The sequence below is a fragment of the Oncorhynchus keta genome, chromosome 29 (assembly GCF_023373465.1).
Source record: "Oncorhynchus keta strain PuntledgeMale-10-30-2019 chromosome 29, Oket_V2, whole genome shotgun sequence".
In the NCBI taxonomy this organism is placed as follows: domain Eukaryota; kingdom Metazoa; phylum Chordata; class Actinopteri; order Salmoniformes; family Salmonidae; genus Oncorhynchus; species Oncorhynchus keta.
Window position 1 is genome coordinate 25,009,332 of NC_068449.1, and position 22,608 is coordinate 25,031,939.

A 22,608-nucleotide genomic window follows, 5' to 3' on the forward strand; every position below is an offset into this window, starting at 1 on the left:
TGAAAATGGATCAACAACGTCGTTACTCCACAATACTAACCTAAATGACAGAGTGAAAAGAAGGAAGCCTGTACAAAATAAAAATATTGCAAAACAAACATCCTGTTTGCAATACGGCACTAACGCAAAACTGAAGAAAAAAATCTAATAAATTAACTTCATGTCATGAATTCAAAGCGTTATGTTTGGATTTAACGTTACCCAGAAAGACTCGCTGCCAACGATGATTCTAACATGACTCAGGGGTGTGAATACTTATGTAAATTGTATATCTAATTTAATACGTTTGCAAACATTTCTAAAAACATGTTTTCACTTCCTATTATGGGGTATTGTGTCTAGATGGATGGGAGAGAAAAAATTATATATTTAATAAATGTTGAATTCAGGATGTAACAACAAAATGTGGAATAAGTCAATGGGTATGAATACTTTCTGAAGGCACTGTATCTGCTGAGGACAGGTGAGTCATTTTGATACCTGCATGCTTTGAGGCAACCCTAGGGACAGCGGTGCACCATGGTAGTTATAGTCGTAATGTACTTTCTAACAGTATTATATTAATCCTTGACAGTAACCGTGGAGACTACAATCTCTAACACATTGGCAAGACCTTTTACAGTTGCATGCAGGTAGCAATCACATTTGTCAGAACAAAATGTAAACACGTTGAGAAAGAAGAAACTTTACAGGGAAATCATTGTTGCTACTTCTGGTAGGCTACTTCCTTTTTACGGAACTTCTTTGAAGAGCTTATTTGAAGAAGGTCGTTCTTCAGGACGTGCCGAGCTTTCTGTTTTAGTTCACTTCAGCTGGGGTGTTTCGGAAGGCAAGGACACACATTTGACCAGGAAAGTGCTCAGGACCAAGGGTCAAGAGCACTGTGAGAACGCATCACCTGAAGATGGCAAATGACAAGAGCAACGCGTTCGAATCGCTTTAGGACGCAACATTGGACTCCAATTCAGTCAACGATATTGATGTATATTCTTTAGAAATTATATCAGCAAATAAGAATGCTTTGCATGCATGTTAAATCCATATCGTATTTTTAATTTTAGTTAAGTATATTGTTTTTACTTTGAGTTTGTAGACGTTTTTTTTTTCTTTAGAGGAACAATACCATGAAGTTCAACGGGTATCTAAAGATTAGAATTGGTGAGGCGTTGGACCTCAAACCAACTACTTTTTCCCTTCGCCATTCTACAATGTTCAACAAAACAGCTCCCACTTTGGACCCTTACATTGTGATAAAGGTGGACGAGTACAAAATTGGACAGACGCATACAAAGCAGAAAACCAACATGCCAACTTACAACGAAGAGTTCTGCCTCAATGTCAACGACGGCAAGCATATAGAGTTGGCTGTATTTCACGATGCGCCCATAGGGAATGACGATTTTGTTGCTAACTGCACATTTCAATTTGAGGACCTGATGAAAACCTTGAACACAGAAGAGACTTTTGAAGGATGGGTGAGTAGCTAAGTCCTGGGCAGTTGGCACTGTGAGGATGGATAGGGATGTGGTTGACATGCTTGCCTGACTGACACACTTTTATCCTCTTGGCAATTCGGGATAAAAGATTAATTAATATAGTCAGACTGTAAGACACACAGTCATTAAAGGGAGTCGAAATACACTGATCTTGCTTTTTTTTACTCTTTAGTAGTTCCCTTGGAACTTTTGGGGATTTTGCATATACAGCTATTCCTGTAAATAATTGATCCTATGTCACAACATTTCTAAATGGTTTGAAATAAAAATTATTTTCGTGCAGTTCCACATGTGTACTTAGAGGAATAAAAATGAATATATATACAAATTGGCCCGTAACTCCACTTATACAACAAGATAGGCCTAGTGCTACAGTCGTGGCCAAAAGTTTTGAGAATGACATAAATGCTAATTTCCACAAAATTTGCTGCTTTCGGTATCTTTAGATATTTTTGTCAGATGTTACTATGGAATACTGAAGTATAATTACAAGCATTTCATAAGTGTCAAAGGCTTTTACTGACAATTACATGAAGTTGATGCAAAGAGTGAATATTTGCAGCGTTGACCATTCTTTTTCAAGACCTCTGCAATCCGCCCTGGCATGCTGTCAATTAACTTCTGGGCCACATCCTGACTAATGGCTGCCCATTCACACATAATCAATGCTTGGAGTTTGTCAGAATTTGTGGGGTTTTGTTTGTCCACCCGCCTCTTGAGAATTGACCACAAGTTCTCAATGGGATTAAGGTCTGGGGAGTTTCCTGGCCATGGACCCAAAATATCTATGTTTTGTTCCCTGAGCCACTTACAGTGCCTTGCGAAAGTATTCGGCCCCCTTGAACTTTGCGACCTTTTGCCACATTTCAGGCTTCAAACATAAAGATATAAAACTGTATTTTTTTGTGAAGAATCAACAACAAGTGGGACACAATCATGAAGTGGAACAACATTTATTGGATATTTCAAACTTTTTTAACAAATCAAAAACTGAACAATTGGGCGTGCAAAATTATTCAGCCCCTTTACTTTCAGTGCAGCAAACTCTCTCCAGAAGTTCAGTGAGGATCTCTGAATGATCCAATGTTGACCTAAATGACTAATGATGATAAATACAATCCACCTGTGTGTAATCAAGTCTCCGTATAAATGCACCTGCACTGTGATAGTCTCAGAGGTCCGTTAAAAGCATCATGAAGAACAAGGAACACACCAGGCAGGTCCGAGATACTGTTGTGAAGAAGTTTAAAGCCGGATTTGGATACAAAAAGATTTCCCAAGCTTTAAACATCCAAAGGAGCACTGTGCAAGAGATAATATTGAAATGGAAGGAGTATCAGACCACTGCAAATCTACCAAGACCTGGCCGTCCCTCTAAACTTTCAGCTCATACAAGTAGAAGACTGATCAGAGATGCAGCCAAGAGGCCCATGATCACTCTGGATGAACTGCAGAGATCTACAGCTGAGGTGGGAGACTCTGTCCATAGGACATTAATCAGTCGTATATTGCACAAATCTGGCCTTTATGGAAGAGTGGCAAGAAGAAAGCCATTTCTTAAAGATATCCATAAAAAGTGTTGTTTAAAGTTTGCCACAAGCAACCTGGGAGACACACCAAACATGTGGAAGAAGGTGCTCTGGTCAGATTAAACCAAAATTGAACTTTTTGGCAACAATGCAAAACGTTATGTTTGGCGTAAAAGCAACACCGCTCATCACCCTGAACACCCCATCCCCACTGTCAAGCATGGTGGTGGCAGCATCATGGTTTGGGCCTGCTTTTCTTCAGCAGGGACAGGGAAGATGGTTAAAATTGATGGGAAGATGGATGGAGCCAAATACAGGACCATTCTGGAAGAAACCCTGATGGAGTCTGCAAAAGACCTGAGACTGGGACGGAGATTTGTCTTCCAACAAGACAATGATCCAAAACATAAAGCAAAATCTACAATGGAATGGTTCAAAAATAAACATATCCAGGTGTTAGAATGGCCAAGTCAAAGTCCAGACCTGAATCCAATCGAGAATCTGTTGAAAGAACTGAAAACTGCTGTTCACAAATGCTCTCCATCCAACCTGAGCTCGAGCTGTTTTGCAAGGAGGAATGGGAAAAAATGTCAGTCTCTCGATGTGCAAAACTGATAGACATACCCCAAGCGACTTACAGCTGTAATCACAGCAAAAGGTGGCGCTACAAAGTATTAATTTAAGGGGGCTGAATAATTTTGCACGCCCAATTTTTCAGTTTTTGATTTGTTTGAAATATCCAATAAATGTCGTTCCACTTCATGATTGTGTCCCACTTGTTGTTGATTCTTCACAAAAAAATACAGTTTTATATCTTTATGTTTGAAGCCTGAAATGTGGCAAAAGGTCGCAAAGTTCAAGGGGGCCGAATACTTTTGCAAGGCACTGTAGTTAATCACTTTTGCCTTATGGCAAGGTGCTCCATCATGCTGAAAAAGGCATTGTTCGTCACAAAACTGCTCCTGGATGGTTGGGAGAAGTTGCTCTCGGAGGATGTGTTGCTATCATTCTTTATTCATGGCTGCGTTCTTAGGCAAAATTGTGAGTGAGCCCACTCCCTTGGCTGAGAAGCAACCCCACACATAAATGGTCTCAGGATGCTTTACTGTTGGCATGACACAGGACTGAAGGTAGCGCTCACCTTGTCTTCCACGGACATGCTTTTTTCCAAATGCCCCAAACAATCGGAAAGGGGATTCATCAGAGAAAATGACATTACCCCAGTCCTCAGCAGTCCAATCCCTGTACCTTTTGCAGAATATCAGTCTGTCCCTGATGTTTTTCCTGGAGAGAAGTGGCTTCTTTGCTGCCCTTCTTGACACCAGGCCATCCTCAAAGTCTTCGCCTCACTGTGCGTTCAGATGCAATCACACCTGCCTGCTGCCATTCCTGAGCAAGCTCTGTACTGGTGGTGCCCCGATCCCGCAGCTGAATCAACTTTAGGAGACGGTCCTGGCGCTTGCTAGACTTTCTTGGGCGCCCTGAAGCCTTCTTCACAACAATTGAACCGATCTCCTTGAAGTTCTTGATGAGCCGATAAATGGTTGATTTAGGTGCAATCCTACTGGCAGCAATATCCTTGCCTTTGAAGCCCTTTTTGTGCAATGCAATGATGATGGCACGTGTTTCAGTACAGGTAACCATGGTTGACAGAGGAAGAACAATGATTCCAAGCACCACCTTCCTTTTGAAGCTTCTAGTCTGTTATTCAAACTCAATCAGCATGACAGAGTGATCTCCAGCCTTGTCCTCGTCACACCTGTGTTAATGAGAGAATCACTGACATGATGTTAGCTGTTCCTTTTGTGGAAGGGCTGAAATGCAGTGGACATTTTGGGGGGGATTCAGTTAATTTGCATGGCAAACAGGGACTTTGCAATTAATTGCAATTCATCTGATCACTCTTCATAACATTCTGGAGTATATGCAAATTGCCATCATACAAACTGAGGCAGCAGACTGTGAAAATTAATATTTGTCAATGTATTGATACTCAAATTATTATTACATTCTAAAATATGTGAGAATAATGTGGACATTGCCTGACTGTAGTCTATGTGGCTGACGCAGGCCATGGATAGTGGTAGCCTTAACCTCACTATCGCTGTTTTTATAATGAGAAAGTGCCCCAATACCATTTCCCCAAAAAAACAGTTCCCCTATTTATATGGAATGGCAACTTGAAGCCAACATTAGATGTCGTCATAATAACCACACGTGGTTTTACCACAGCAGAGTAGCGCAACAGCCTTCAAATGAACCGGTGGGAAACAAATGAGTGGCCTCATTTCTCACATATAAACGGTAAAAAAAATGAATTCACAGATTAATATAAGCGACCAGTAATTACAATAACTTTTCAAGCACCATATTGAGGAAATGTCTGATTTTCAAGGTAGGCCTATTCCAGTAGCCTACTTGAATTTCTGAGCTCCAAATTCAAGTTAAAGTACAGTAGCTTAGGCTACTTCAAGGTCCTTGCATATTGCAGGTGTAACATGGAAACCAAAATGTATTTGTCATGTTATTTCATAACCAGATCATGTTGTGAAGAAGCCCACTAGACTAAGTCATTTGTTGTCATTATATCCAGAATAATGAAGAGGAATAGCGTTGGATGCAAGCAGTAGACTTGGTGTCCAATCCGAGGCACAAAAACATATGAAGCTGACTGAAAAACATGAACTCATAAGTATAACCTGATGCTTTTTCTTTTAAATCTAAGAAGACACTACTGTTAATCAAGCAGACAACAACAGAGGATCAATGTCAGTTGCTAAGGATATTAGATCCAATGTGGAATAAGGCACAACTGTCTTCCACAGCATATTCTGGACATTCCTCAGAAACACCTTTTTTTTCTCCAGCACTTGGGCTCTTGTTTCATCGCATGCACCATCACAACAGCTGTTCATCACTTGACTCTCAATTGGAAAATTCCTTCCTGGATCAGATGATGATGTGTGCAAATATCATGGCTTAACTAATCAGCTGCACACCAAATGTTCATCCAACAAGTATTTTGCATAATTATTGAAGAACCACGTCAATGACAGTATCAGTTTAGGTTTTAAGTATTAAGGTAAGGTGACTCTTTTGGCTAGAAGCATTCGATTTTGAAATGTATAGGCTACATTATTTTTGATTTGTGTGCCTGTAAACTCTTTGCACCCAATAATAGATGTAAATGTAACATAGTTGCACTGCATTTCTAAGATCTGTCTGAAAGGGAGATCCAGGATTCTTAGGGGTTCAAGTTGAATGTCTTATTTAACTGATTAATGCTTAATATGATGTAACAATTTACATGCCGTAAATGCAAGGACAGAAAAGGTCCTGTTTTATGCCACAAAACACGATTTTTCAAGACACCAACCACGATAAAGGGTTAAAAAAACGTGTGAATTTTATTGACCATGGCTATGATCCCCCTTATATCTTAATGTAATTACATGAAAAAGGTTGGCAGATTATTATCAGTGATTTATCAACAGTTGTAACAAGTTGTTCAGTGTAGGAAATCCTCACTGGTAACCTAGTTTATAGGAAAACCCCATACACATTCCATAATGTACTGTATGTTGATAAACTGATGCCAGGAGCCATGGAACACACGATTCTTGTTGTCGACCTGCATCGTTTACACTCATTTTGCCATTCCTTTTCCAGTCCTTTCTGTACAGGGCAAGTGATATCCAAGGCATGCAGATCCCATAGTCTCCATTTCCCATAAGAATCTTCAGCAGCTCATTATAGGTGGCATCTTGGTGGATACCTCTGTGTATTTAACTTAAGCCTGTTAGAGAGTCAAAGGTGACATCATCAAGAGGTATTTGTATTTATTAGGGATCCCCATCATCTGTTGCCAAGGCAGCAGCTACTCTTCCTGGGGTCCAGACACATTAAGTCACTTACATTACACATAAAACAAAAGATAAAACAGGACAGCATATAACGTTATTACACCACTACATATCTACAATACAACATGTATAATACCACCATAGAACAATATTACAATGTACGTTTGTGTAGAGTGCGTGTTCTAGCGTGTGTGTGAGTATGTGTGTGTCTGTACCTGTGTGTGTGTCTCCTCAGTCCCCGCTGTTCCATAAGATGTTTTTGTCTGTTTTTACATCTGATTCTACTGCTTGCATGAGTTACCTGATGTGGAATAGAGTTCCATGCAGTCATGGCTGTATGTTGTAAAGTGCACCTCCCATAGTCTGTTCTTGACTTGGGGATTGTGAAGAGACCTCTGGTGGCATGTCTTGTGGGGTATGCATGGCTGTCCAAGCTGTGTGCTAGTAGTTTAAACAGACACCTCAGTGCATTCAGCTTGTCAACGCTTCTTACAAAAACAACTAGTGATGAAGTCAAGAGATTGACATGCATATCGTTGTTAGTTCCCCATCTACATTTAAGGGTCATCCGTGCTGCCCTGTTCCGAGCCAATTGCACATGATGACACGACTGAACAGTAGTCCAGGTGTGACACAACTAGGGCCTGTCGTGCCTGCTTTGTTGATAGTGTTGTTAAGAAGGCAGAGCAGCGCTTTATTATGGACAGACTTCTCCCCATCTTAGCTACTGTTGTATCAATATGTTTTGACCATGACAATTTACAATTCAGGATTACTCCAAGCAGTTAAGTCACCTTAACTTGCTAAATTTCCACATTATTCATTACACGATTTTAGTTGAAGTACAGTGTTTCATGGATGATTTGTCCTAAATACAATGCTTTTAGTTTTTGAAATATTTAGGACTAACTTCTTCCTTGCCACCCATTCTGAAACTAATTGCAGCTCTTACGTGTTGCAGTCATTTCAGTCGCTGTAGTAGCTGACGTGTAAAGTGTTGAGTCATCTGCATACATAGACACTGTCTCAAAGCCAGTGGCATGTGGTTAGTAAAGATTGAAAAAAGTAAGGGGCCTAGACAGCTGCCCTGGGGAAATCCTGATTCTAAATGGATTATGTTGGCGAGGTTTCCATTAAAGAACACCCTCTGTGTTCTGTTAGACAAGTAACTCTTCATCCACAATATAGCAGGGGGTGTAAAGCCATAACACACACGTTTTTCCAGCAGCAGACTATGAACGATAATGTCAAAAGCCGCACTGAAGTCTAACAAACAGTCCCCACAATATGTTTATCATCAATTTCTTTCAGCCATTCATCAGTCATTCGTGTAAGTTCTGTACTTGTTGAATGTCCTTCCCTATAAGCATGCTGAAAGTCTGTTGTAAATATGTTTACTGTAAAATAGCAGTGTATCTAGTCAAACACAATTTTTTTCAAAAACTTTACTAAGGGTTGGAAACAGGCTGATTGGTCAGCTGTTAGAGCCAGTAAAGGGGGCTTTACTATTCTAAGGTAGCAGTATGACCTTTGCTTCCCTCCAGGCCTGAGGGCACACACTTTCTAGTAGGCCTTAAATTAACGATATGGCAAATAGGAGTTGCAATATTGTCCGTTATTATCCTCAGTAATTTTGCATCCAAGTTGTCAGACCCCGGTGGCTTGTCATTGTTGATGGATAACAATAATAACCACACATGCCTCTGTCGTGCTAACTATGCCTCCCGGTAGTAGCAGTATGTGAAGTATTGCATTGTAAGGTATGCTGGAAACCACAACTAATCTAATTCCTGTGACTTGCATGTACAAACAAGCTGAAGTGTGATAATACCCTATCTTAGGGCATGTCATATACAGATGTTAATGTGATGGTATCAAGAGCTGGTATTACTCTCCACGTTTGCCTTTTGTTGATGTGTGTTGCTTTCGAGGTTACACCCTCTGTATACCATAGTAGGCTACTACTGGTTTGGAATTTGTCTGTCACTGGAGAGAGAATTTCCCTCTGCAACAGTTTCGCTCATCTGGTTTACTTTCAGGTCCTAGAGGAGTAAACAAAAATGTGATTGGTGTGTAACCTGAAGTTGTACATGTCTGGGACAGGTCGATCTGGTAACGTATGTGCGCCTTAAGACTCAACGCCCTCCAGTGGCTATCTGGCCTTCTTATTATCTCGCATGGTCATGCAATACAGTGGTCTGCCATACTCAAAAACTCATCTGTGTCATGGTGCCCAAAAGCTGTTAACAGACCGCTCACTCCTCTTGAAAAGTAGAGTCTGAGCTATATTTTTTTGTAAAGCTTCCACCAGGAACCAACCATTGAAGGCCAGAGTCAAGTACAGTGGGTGTGTCTGTGAGGTTTGACAGATATGTGTGCATTGCCTGGCTTCACTCTTTTACGAGATGCAGCCTCGAAAATACTCATCTGATAGATCTGAACTGTGAGACCAGGGTGACGTGTTCACTGCCGATATAGCGACGTGACCCGCAGTGTTTGTCATTATACACTGATGAAGACAGCTTGGCTGTCGAAATGTTGGTTAGTAAATGATTGCATCTGAGCTCCTAGAGCGTGCAGCTCTCCTTTTCTTTTTCAAGTGTTCTACTCCGCTAGCCAAAACCTAAACAGGTGTGCGTTTCTTCCAGCTCGAGATCTGAACTGAGACTTGTTTTGCTTCGTTAAATCTCAGATGAAGTGCTTGGGGCCCTATACCTATGACGTGTAGAGTAGGGCACAGGCCTCCACACGCCCACACCACTGTTGTTGAAGGTTTCCCACCGTCTGCTTTATGCTCAAAGGCTCCCAAGTCTTTTCCCATCTCCCTTGTTTTATAGCTTCTCTTGGTTCAGAGCCAAGGACAGCACTTTCTCATCGGTGTTCCTCTCTAATCAGTACAATGTTGCATATTAAACACAAAAATTCAGTGTCTTTGATCTAAGGGCTCACACACGAATACACATACACATGGGTGGATAGGTTTCTTTATCTAAACAAGTAGCAGTATGAGGCCTTAACCTCAAGAGAGCAGCTCAAAATAGAAGCATGCAGTCATATCTGTTGTCTCATGGGCCTGCGGCTCAGCCTTACAGTATGTGCCATCTACCCACTCCTCTCACACCCCACTCACAGCCTTAACACTGGAGGGAAGATTCCACTAAGACCCACAATTTTACACCTGTGATGACTTCATTAGTGTTCTGTGTTGAACCATCCTTCAGGTTCATCTTGACAGTCTTGTCTCTGCTTTTAAGCAGAAGTGGATGGAATAGACTCAGTTTAACTGTAAATGTTTGTCAGGAACTATCGCTCCTCCCCCGGAAAAAAAATGACTTCCCCTTACTGCCGTGTGGTACTCAGTCAGACAAAGTTCCTGCTTTTTAAATTTACTATGGTCGTGTCAGCATCAAAGCCTGATTTTAGTCTGAACTCCTCTGTCTTCATCTGACTCTGGAGTTCTGTTTGCCTCGGTTGATTCCCTGAAGACACAGGTCCAGCGTTCTCAGAGAAAGAGAACAGGACAGTAATGGGTGACAGTAGGCTAATAGTTTGAGGGTGTGTGTGCTCAGCTGTACACAAAGGAAACATGCGTGGAGGGTGATGCCATGTTAAGGAGAGAGGTGGAATTATCATGATCTTACATCTGATGGTGTACTTAGTCTGGGGTTTTACATGTCCTTATGTTTGAGCCTCAGCAGTAGAATGTGTTATGTTAGAGATATGCCCTCCTCATAGCAATAGAGAATGATATAACTGACCAAGAATATTGAATGGAGAGACAGGCTGGTAGAGATGACTGAATCAGGATGGAGATGATCTTGCGGTATCAGCCCAGTCATGTCACTTTTGTCGTGGGTTGTCAAGATTTTCCATTGGGGGGGGTCTGTCTGACTAGAACAGTGTCTGTAGTTTGCTGTAAGTAACCCCAGTTTCAATGAAGTGGTTAGTGCATGGCCTCTGCAGCAGTGGAGCTCTTTTCAGGTTTCTGACTGTGTCTTATGTCTATTGTCTGTCTCTGGCTGTATGTCTTCTTTATGCTAATGCCTATGTCTGTGTGAGATGGATGTTATTTTGAGTGAAGCAGGGTGTCATTTACTGAACCTAGCTAAACAAGCTGGACCGGCTCTCTAGTCTCCCACATTGCTCACATTCTCCCCACATTACATACACACTCAACCATTCACAACACACGCACCTACACGCTACATACCGGTATGTTAAACAAGGATGTAACATCATGTCTACACACATTTACATACCTATAACGCGCTCCCCCTACACCTTGCATAGGGGAGAGTGGGGTAAATTGAGCCATGTTTTACATTGAGTCACTCCGTCAAGGGAAATATAATATTCTTTCTGACAAAGATATTTACACATACTGTATTTCAGGATGTTGTGTATCCCTGGAAATAATCACAATTAATGTAAACAGTACAGTTTTGACAACAAGCTTGTCCAAAAAGAGAGGTATCTTGGCACAATTGAGCGCCGAACAGGGTAAGTTAAGTCACCTACAAATTCCTCTACTGAAGAAATAGTTCCACTACCTTTTTAAAACCATGTCTATCTTTATTTCCCAAACACAATTTAACACAGTCACTAGGCTTATTAACACCTACTGTAACAAACACTTTGTACTTATTTTGTACACTTTTATTGTTACCTCATATCCCAGCGATAATGCCTTGCATTACGCCTGAGAAACAAAAACAAATCTATTTGCTCAACTTGCCATTGGCTCAACTTATCCCAAGGCAAACATTTAACCCACACAACTTCAAGGATGCACCTTCATGCTAGGTTTAGGACCTCATATTGAAGCTTTGAGACCCAGACTGATGTATAACACAATCTTAAAATGATCTACTTTGATTTAGATACCAGCATCATGAAACCTCTAACACAATAAATGAATTTGACTTGGTGAAAAGCTGTTAACTCACTTTTCCCATGTGTTTTTTGTCCTCCGTGAAATGATGGTCTCTTCCTAAATATTTGTGTATGGTTTCCTAGAAAAAAAGAGTGTCTCAACTTACCCCTTTGGCTCAACTTACCCCTATCTCCCCTACAATAAATCTAGGTTATATTGCATTACATATGTTTGTTTGCGAGTTACCTGGTTGGTTGGGAGTCACATGGTTAGCTTTTACTCATTGAGTAGTCTCGTCTAATGTCTAGTCTCCTGTGTTTGTGTGTAGGTGGACCTGGAGCCAGAGGGCAAGGTGTTCATCCTCATAACACTCAATGGCTCCTTCATTGATGGTAAGAATGTTTCATTGTGTATATCATACCAACCATCTATCTATTTCATCCATAGATAGTATTGCCATCTCCCTCCCTCTCTGTTTGTATCTTTTTATTTCTCTTACACTAAGATGGCACACATTCTTTCAAGTCCTTAAATATTCAGGAACACTTTGTTCTGTTCGACATAATGTACAGTAAGTCCCTCCCCCCTCTAAAGTTAATTGTCTGTCTGCTTTAACACAGCCCCTGATGCAGCTGATTACTTACAGGCTGTCAGACACAGATATTCAGCATCACAGAAACCTGTTTGTGTGTGCGTTCATGCATGCGTGTCGTGTGACTGACTTACAGTAAGTCATACTGCAGGCGCTTTGACTGATGGGAATCTTATTGACTTCTTTGTTTCCTTTCCGATAGAACATTGTTACTTTAATCATTCATATTTTATCCTCTGTTCTCTGTCTGACAGACATTCTCCCTCCGGGTCGTTCCATTTAATTTCAGCAAGACATCTCAGACTTTTCCGAAAACGTTTCTGTAGTTAGAAACGATTAGCATTCCTACAATATTATTTTGTTGAAATATAATTTGACCTCTGATCATTTTTTGTTGTTGCCATTTGTAGGATTCATATAATATTCAATAAATATAGTACCTAATATCCGATTTGGACCAAACATTTTTTCTAACAGTAGTAGACACGAGTAATCTAAATAAATTGTCATAAACCACCCACGCACCCCCCCCATCCCACGGCCATCCCAACCCAGCAATGAGTATACAGTATCAGTTCTCTGTGCTTGACAAGTAGTATTGGGCTGCTGCTCAGAGTATTGTTTCTTCATCTTATCTTATGCATTCTCCGTGAAATTGTTGATGTTTTTTTTACTGCTCAGAGAAATTGGTTATTGAAGTTGTTAGCTTTATGTCCCATCCTGATATTACCAGGTTTTGACCACTAGATGGTGCTGTTCCTACTATTAGGTGATTCGTTTTAAAGGGGATTTTTTTTAATGACTTCATCACTGTACCCTACATAAACAATTTTCTGTAAGGTCCCTCAATCGAGCAGTGAATTTCAAACACAGATTAAAATACTAGGGAGGTTTTCCAATGCCTCACAAAGAAGGGCACATATTGGTAGATAGGTACATAAAAAAAGCAGACATTGAATATCCCTTTGAGCATGGTGAAGTTATTAATTACACTTTGGATGGTGTATCAATACACCCAGTCACCACAAAGATAACTCAGTTCCCAGAGAGGAAGGAAACCGCTCAGGGATTTCACCATGAGGCCAATGGTGCCTTTAAAACAGTTACAGAGTTTAGTAAATGTGATAGGAGAAAACTATGGGTATACTTGTAATCGTTAAGGACTGAGGAGTTTTTCAGGACAAAAAAATAAGTGGAATGGAGTCAAGTACAGGCAAAATCCTAGAGGAAAACCTGGTTCAGTGTACTTTCCACCAGACACTGGGAGATGAATTCACCTTTCAGCAGGACAATAACCTAAATCATAAGGCCAAATCTAAACTGCTTACCAAGAAGACAGTGAATGGTTGTTTTTTATTTATTTGACCTTTATTTAACCAGGTAGGCAAGTTGAGAACAAGTTCTCATTTACAATTGCGACCTGGCCAAGATAAAGCAAAGCAGTTCGACAGATACAACGACACAGAGTTACATATGGAGTAAAACAAACATACAGTCAATAATACAGTATAAACAAGTCTATATACAATGTGAGCGAATGAGGTGAGAAGGGAGGTAAAGGCAAAAAAGGCCATGGTGGCAAAGTAAATACAATATAGCAAGTAAAACACTGAAATGGTAGTTTTGCAATGGAAGAATGTGCAAAGTAGAAATATAAATAATGGGGTGCAAAGGAGCAAAATAAATAAATAAACTAAATACAGTTGGGAAAGAGGTAGTTGTTTGGGCTAAATTATAGGTGGGCTATGTACAGGTGCAGTAATCTGTGAGCTGCTCTGACAGTTGGTGTTGTGAGTGGCTGAGTTACAGTTTTAACTTAAATCTGCTTAAAAATCGATGACAAGACCTGAAAATGGTTGTCTAGCAAAGATCAACAACCAATTTGACAGAGCTTGAAGAATTTTGAAAAGAATAATAGGTAAATGTTGCACAATCCAGATGTGGAAAGCTCTTAGAGACTTACAGTACCCAGAAAGACTCACAGCTGTAATCACTGCCAAAGGTGATTCAAACGTATTGATTTAGGGGGTGGAATACTTATCTAATCAAGATATATTACTTTCTTATTTATTTATTAAAATATACAAAAATCTTCCACTTTTTCAGAATTTTGTGTAGATTTTTGGCAATTTAAAACAAATTAAATGCATTTAATCCCACTTTGTAACACAACAAAAGGTGGAAAAAGCCCAAAGTTAGCATTTGAAACAGTGGCCAACAAAACCAAAGCATGGGTTGCTGTCATACCTTGTCAATAGACTGCTTATTGGCAGGGGTTGGATTCAGGGAACCGAAAATCAGATTTTTCTTTTTTTTGGAGGAACAGAACGAAAACTAAGAACGAAAGTGATCTATACTGTTCCGGAACAGGGCCGTTATATTAAAAGCATGGCAACAGGTTAATAACGTCCTTTTTTCCCCTAGTCCCACAAGATAACGCAACAAAGCGCCTATGCAAAGCCTGCCAGCTGAAAATCTTGCCAGAGTGTGAGTGTGTAGGCAACCTGTTCCCTGCCCTCCCTCCAAAGCATGCATAGTCTACTGTAGCTACTGACGTTACAGGCGAGATTCAGAAATTAGGGAGAGAGATTTTTAATTTGAGAACAATGGATTTACTTTTTCATTGCTAGTTAAGTATAATATAACATTTCACATTGGATTTATTAAGTACAAAAAAGTAAAACTTGTTTTTATTTTAATTCTGGTGCCGCTCTGTACACACAAGCTTGTTAGCGAGCTAGCTTGTTAGCTAGCTCTGGTCTAGCTCTCAAACTCTAAGCAACATTATGTGTAATTAAATAGAACTGTGTCATTATCAAGGGCTAGCTCTGGTCCAGCTTTAGTTAAGCCAACTTTCTGAAGTTCAAAGACGTTCCTTCACAGAAGCCGTTCCTCTGTAGGTATAATTCTGTGGGCCTAACTCAGATAATACATGTCATAGCAACAAGATGCCCAGCGCCCTCCTCACCACAGAATTTCAATCGCATGTTGCACCCTACACTACACTTGTCTGTCCAATGCATATACAGTTGAAGTCGGAAGTGTACATACACCTTAGCCAAATACATTTAAACTCAGTTTTTCACAATTCCTGACATTTAATCCTAGTAAAAATTCCCTGCCCTTAGGTCAGTTAGGATCACCACTTTATTTTAAGAATGTGAAATGTCAGAATAATAGTAGAGAATTATTTATTTCAGCTTTTATTTCAGCTTTTATTTCATCATATTCCCAGTGGGTCAGAAGTGTACATACACTCAATTAGTATTTGGTAGCATTGCCTTTAAATTGTTTAACTTGGGTCAAATGTTTCGGGTAGCCTTCCACAAGCTTCCCACAATAAGTTGGGTGAATTTTGTCCCATTCCTCCTGACAGAGCTGGTATAACTGAGTCAGGTTTGTAGGCCTCCTTGCTCACACACGCTTTTTCAGTTCTGCCCACTATTTCTTTTATAGGATTGAGGTCAGGGCTTTGTGATGGCCACTCCAATACATTGACTTTGTTGTCCTTAAGCCATTTTGCCACAACTTTGGAAGTATGCTTGGGGTCATTGTCCATTTGGGAGACCCAATGCCACCAAGCTTTAACTTTCTGACTGATGTCTTGAGATGCTGCTTCAATATATCCACATAATTTTCCTGCCTCATGATGGCATCTACTTTGTGAAGTGCACCAGTCCCTCCTGCAGCAAAGCACCCCCACAACACGATGCTGCCACCCCCGTGTTTCGCGGTTGGGATGGTGTTCTTCGGCTTGCAAGCCTCCCCCTTTTCCCTCCAAACATAACGATGGTCATTATGGCCAAAGTTCTATTTTTGTTTCATCAGACCAGAGGACATTTCTCCAAAAACTACAATCTTTGTCTCCATGTGCAGTTGCAAACCGTAGTCTAGCTTTGTTTATGGCGGTTTTGGAGCCGTGGCTTCTTCCTTGCTGAGCGGCCTTTCAGGTTATATTGATATAGGACTCGTTTTACTGTGGATATTGATACTTTTGTAACCTGTTTCCTCCAGCATCTTCACAAGGTCCTTTGCTGTTGTTCTGGGATTGATTTGCACTTTTCGCACAAAAATAGGTTCATTTCTAGCAGACAGAACACGTCTCCTTCCTGAGCGGTATGACGGCTGCGTGCTCCCATGGTGTTTATACATGCATACTATTGTTTGTACAGATGAACGTGGTACCTTCAGGCGTTTGGAAGTTGCTCCCAAGGATGAACCAGACTTCATTCTGAGGTCTTGGCTGATTTCTTTTGATTTTGCCATGATGTCAAGCATAGAGGCACTGGGTTTGAAGGTAGGCCTTGAAATACATACACAGGTACACCTCCAATTGACTCAAATGAGCCTATCAGAAGCTTCTAAAGCCATGGCATAATTTTCTGGATTTTTCCAAGCTGTTTCATGGCACAGTCAACCTAAGTGTATGTAAACTTCCGACTTCAACTGTACATAGTTTGCCCGCTCCATAGGAAGCTTCTCTATCCATTGAAGCAATTTAATGTTGAGCTAAATGTAAAAAGGAACAGAAAGGAACTATCTAAATTGTTCCTTTTTTTGTGGTTTGAACTGGTTCAGAACTTTATCTTGCTGGTTGGAACAGTGGAACGGAACGAAAAAAAGGATGTTTCTGTTCAGAACGAAACGATTGGAAAATCATTTAAATATTTAAATCATTTAAATGGAACACCACCATCTAGTGGTCAGAACCTTGTAATATCAGGATGTAGGATGGGATATAAACCTAACGACTTCAATTACTAATTTCTCTGAACAAGGGGAAAGAAAATTCACCAAATTCACTGATAATATATTACATAGTATGAAGAAACAATACTCTGAGCCGCAGCTCCATACTACATAGAAAATTGATGCTGTATACTGGTTGTTGGAATGGCATTGGTGAGGGGTGGGGAGAGTCTGTCGCTGGCCTTTGACCATCGTTTTGGATTCCTCAGGTCCTTCTCCTTGTTAGGGAAAAAATGTTTGGTCCAAATCGGGTGTTAGGTCCTTTATTTATAGAATATTATATGAATCCTATCAATTATAATGGCCAATTTGGATGCAATTAATGAGCTTAATTTCTCAAAGATAAAATTATATTTCAACAAAATTATGTTGCAGGAATGCTAATCGTATCTGTTTCTAACACCATAATTGATTTCAGAACAATCTGAAGTGGTGGGTGTCAGTCCTCTTTCTTGTGTTTTTCGAGTAGGAACACCCCCTCTAGCAGTTTGTACAGTACACTGTTATAGTTAATTCACCACTGAAAATCATCAAGACCTTATCTAAACTGCATCTGACCGATACACTGTATAAATCATAACTGCACTGAGCGCTGCACATTTCTCTCACTTTATCATCATATAACTCATAAACATCTGTTTTAAAGATCCCTGATACGTGTGCGGTTGGGATAGGTCGTGAATGCTTTAGAGAAGGTCCATCCATTGAATTACTGTGGTGTTTAGCAAACTCTCACCCTCAAGTTCCCTTTTTATCTGCTGTCACTTCTGACTGGTTTTCAAACGTGTCAAAATTCTACTCTGCTCCAATAAGCATGTAGAATGTGTATGTTTTCCCAGTGAACAAACATAGTGTGTTTGTGTTTAGCTGCTGTGTGTGTTTGTGTTTACCTGCTGTGTTTGTTTGTGACTGCCCAGCATTGCTGTATGTTCTGTCTCATACCCTAACTCTTCTGTGTTGTTCTATTCTGCTGTGTGTTTAGCGTTGCCACAACACTGTTATGGGGGTTATTGTGATGTGGAAGGAAATGCCGGGGTTAAGGTTCAGCACTGTAGGAGGGCTGCTTTTCACCATGAGTAGTGTTGGCAAACTGTGACTTCATACAGGAACTACCAAGACCTGTCCATAACTCACTGATCTGTATTATCCCTTTGGAAACTCCCCTCGCATTACGTCTGCTCAGCTTTAATGATGGTCCACGATAGTGGCTGACTGGATGGTGTCACTTAGGGGTGCGCCAAGTGACATGTTGTCTTATATCCTAGTTCAATAAAGAGAAATAACTCGTTTTTTTTTGCTGTGGCGAGCAAATCAACCAAAAGCAGTCAATATCTGACAGTTGAATGCCGTACTCGCTGTAATACACCACCATCTCTCTCTCTCTCTAAGGTGTTGGGACTCCACATCATGCACGTTTTTGTTGTATACTTGTGGTTTCAGCACCTCACAAATAAAATGTCCGTTTAAAAACGACTCCAGACATACACAAACGCGTACCATCCGTGATATGCTTGTTGTGTACTCATTTCAACATGTCTGTCTGACCTCCATCCCATTGTGCTCTCAGATGACGCCACGGGGAAGGCCAAGGTGTTCAAGCAGTTCAACAGGAAGAGGCAAGGGGCCGTGAAACGCAAGATCCATCAGGTCAACGGACACAAGTTCATGTCCACCTTCCTACGGCAGCCCACCTTCTGCTTCCACTGCAAAGAGTTCATCTGGTAAGGGCGCACACACACACACACACACACACACACACACACACACACACACACACACACACACACACACACACACACACACACACTCCACTGCCCTTACATCAGAGAGTTCATCTCCAACTGTGACTGTATTGTCAATTGTGTATAATAGAAACAGCCCATTACAACCTATTTATTATGTAAACATTATGCCTTGCATGATTTCTGATTGTCAGGTCTTTGGTTACAGGGGTGTGTTTGGGAAGCAGGGCTACCAATGCCAAGGTAATTGACACTGTTTTCTTTGTTGGGTCTTTCTTTCTGCTTTCTGTCTCTCTTTTCTCCTTCACACCATTCTGTGACCACCCGCCCACTCAGACAGGAAGTAAGTGCTACTCCACAGAGACTGAGCTCTCACACCTCTTTTATTATAGAGTTGCTGAACCCAATCTCCATCTCAACTTACGGTGCCTGGCCTCCATCTCACAAACACTCTGTTTAAAGTTCACTTTCATGAAAATAATTTGGCATCGTGCTCTTTCTCTCAAACAATTGATTAGAATCACCAACGTTTCAGCAGGAAGATGCCTTTGTCAGAGTTTCTTTCTCTAAATGAAAGAATCAGCGACCGACATGGTTTGATTGTTTGCTGTTTAGTTTCCATGTTTTCATTCTGTCTGTCTGTTTCCCAGTATGCACGTGTGTGGTTCACAAGCGATGTCATCAGTTGGTTGTCACGGTGTGTCCACGTATGAAGAAGCCTGTCAAGGAGCCGGTGAGACAACATACAGAGACCAGCCATTTTACCTTCATCACCATATCCCTAATCCACTACAGTAATGCTGTAACAGCTCTGTCATGTCGTCATTATGACACCCACACCTGCATGCATTCTCCAAAAGAAACACCCCCTCATCAATGGAATGTGTTCAGACAATGCAAAGACAAAATGTTGTCTTTTTACCTGAAATACACTGTGAAAAATGTCAGGGGATTCCAGAGTCAAAATAGGCTGATCTACAGGTGCATTGTGTTACAGCTGATAGACCTTAGACGTATGATGAACATACATGTATTCAGCAGCTGTGTGTTGATCAGGGACCCTGCCCAGGATGCTGTTTGTGTTGAGCTGTTCAGTGAGGCAGAAAGGTGTGGGCCAACAACATCAAGCTACTGAATATTATCACACATATTCTGCAAGTACACTAAAGACATTTTAGGGAACTTGTCTCAAACTGAGGTTCAATGTATGCTGAACATTCAAGTTTCATGTCCCGGTCTACTACACATATGAACAAACCATACCACTGAAGAAAAATAGGAACTAAACAGATTGACACTTGACTTATTAATATACTGGTATGTGAAGAAAAACATTTATGTTTTGAGAAGTATGATGCCATATGATGGTTTGCTTGAGCAAGCCTAGGTCAATGGGGTGACATACTGATGAAATCTCATTCACAGACCACCAACCAAGGCTTCAGTATCAACGTCCCTCACAAGTTCAACATCCACAACTTTAAGGCTCCCACCTTCTGTGACCACTGTGGTTCTCTACTGTGGGGCCTTGTCAGACAGGGTCTCCACTGCAAGAGTAAGATTCTTTCATTTCTCATACTCTCTCTTTCTCTCTGATGTTTATGGACAGGTAGAAATCTGCACAGCTTATTAACCTGTACTTCCTGTGTATTATGTGTCTGTCCTCTGCAGGCTGTAAGATGAACGTGCACATCCGCTGTAAGGGCAACGTAGCACCCAGCTGTGGGGTCAACAGTGTGGAGCTGGCCAACAAGTTGGCAGAGATGGGCCTGCAGGCCGGGGGGTTCTCCAAACGCAATTCGCTGGTAGGAGAGAGAGGAGAGAGAGATTAAGACATACATACATACATACATACATACATACATACATACATACATACATACATACATACATACATACATACATACATACACACACATACACACACACACACACACACACACACACACACACACACACACACACACACACACACACACACACACACACACACACACACACACACACACACACACACATACACATACACACATACATACATACATACATTTGTTGTGTTACGCCCTGAATTTAAAATGTAATAAGTTATCTGTAAGGTCCCTCAGTCGAGCAGGGAATTTCAAACACAGATTCAACCACAAAGACCAGGGAGGTTTTCCAATGCTTCACAAAGAACGGCACTTATTGTTCGATGGGTCAACAACAACAAAAGAAAGAATGGTAATGTTTTTAATTACGCTTTGGATGGTATATCAATACACCCAGTCATTAGAAAGGTACAGGCGTCCTTCCTAACTCAGTTACTGGAGAGGAAGGAAACCCAGTTAAGGATTTCACGAGGCCAATGGTGACTTTAAAACAGTTACAGAGTTTAGTGGGAGTGATAGAAGGAAACTGAGAATTGATCAACAACATTGTAGTTAGTCCACAATACTAACCCAATTGACAGATGGGAAAGAAGATTGCCTGTATAGAATACAAATATTCCAAAACATGCATCCTGTTTGCTACAAGGCACTAAAGTAATACTGCAAAAAATGTGGCAAAGTAATTCACTTTTTGTCCTGAATACAAAGTGATATGTTTGGGGCAAATCCAATACAACACATTACTTAGTACCACTCTCCATGTTTTCAAGCATACTGAAAATCTATGGCAATACCTGGAAATGGTGGTCTAGCAATGATCAACAACCAATTTGACAGAGCTTGAAGATTGTTTTCTTTTAAAGAACAATGGGCAAATGTTGCACAATCCAGGTGTGGAAAGCTCTTAGAGACTTACCTAGAAAGACTCACAGCTGTAATTGCTGCCAAAAGTACTTCTACACAGTATTGACTCGGGTGTGAATACATATGTCAATTAGATATTTCATTTTCAATAAATGTGCAAACATTTTGGTAATCATGTTTTCACTTTTTCATTATGGGGTATTGTGTGTAGATTGGTGAGAAAAAATTATCAATTTAATCCATTTTCAATTCAGGCTGTAACACAACAAAATAAGTCAAGGTGTATGAATACTTTTCGAAGCCACTGTACGTACATACATACATACATACATACATACATACATACATACATACATACATACATACATACATACATACATACATACATACATACATACATACATACATACATACCAATATGAACATACTCAGTAGTTAAATGCTCATCCTGTTGTTCACCAGTCCACTGGAGTGCAGGGCCAGGAGCGGGCCCTCAGTGTGAGGAGAGAGAGTGAAACCCCTCAGCAGCAGACCAGACATCTGGGCATCTCTGACTTCACCTTCCTTCAGGTGTTGGGGAAGGGTAGCTTCGGCAAGGTGAGACATCCACCATAGAGCAATACCACCATGGACTGTGTGATGGTCTAGAGTTTGGTACCGGTAATTAACATGTGTGTGTGCTGTGTTCCTATTTCAGGTGATGCTGGCTCGGTTGAACAGCGGTGAGCGGGTGTTTGCAGTGAAGGTGCTGAAGAAGGACATAATTCTGCAGGACGATGATGTTGAGTGCACCATGACAGAGAAGAGAGTGCTGTCACTGGCCAGCTCCCACCCATACCTCACTCAGCTCTACTGCTGCTTTCAGACACCGGTAAGAGTCACACACACACCCACGCACACGCACTGGCAAGTCTGTAGCTGTAATGCCTAGAGTGTCCTGTTGAGGGCAGCAGTGCCCTGACATTATCTGAGTGGGAATGCAGCACAGTGTGAATGACCCTCTGCATGACAGAGCTATTCTCCCACCCAGGA

The 22,608-nt window shown here is 40.9% G+C and overlaps 1 protein-coding gene across 1 annotated transcript in view; it reads left to right on the forward strand.

Annotated features, from left to right (window-relative positions):
- The first annotated feature begins 562 nt into the window (after positions 1-562).
- The window catches only part of LOC118362578 (protein kinase C eta type-like), a 37,669-nt gene continuing 15,623 nt past the window's right edge, over positions 563-22,608 (forward strand). The window contains exons 1-9 of the mRNA XM_035743010.2: positions 563-1,475; positions 12,090-12,153; positions 18,670-18,823; positions 19,053-19,087; positions 19,495-19,577; positions 20,270-20,399; positions 20,516-20,649; positions 22,039-22,173; positions 22,274-22,447. Of these exons, the coding sequence (XP_035598903.1) occupies positions 1,125-1,475; positions 12,090-12,153; positions 18,670-18,823; positions 19,053-19,087; positions 19,495-19,577; positions 20,270-20,399; positions 20,516-20,649; positions 22,039-22,173; positions 22,274-22,447 (1,260 nt within the window). The 5' untranslated portion in view covers positions 563-1,124. The remainder of the gene's footprint in view (positions 1,476-12,089; positions 12,154-18,669; positions 18,824-19,052; positions 19,088-19,494; positions 19,578-20,269; positions 20,400-20,515; positions 20,650-22,038; positions 22,174-22,273; positions 22,448-22,608) is intronic.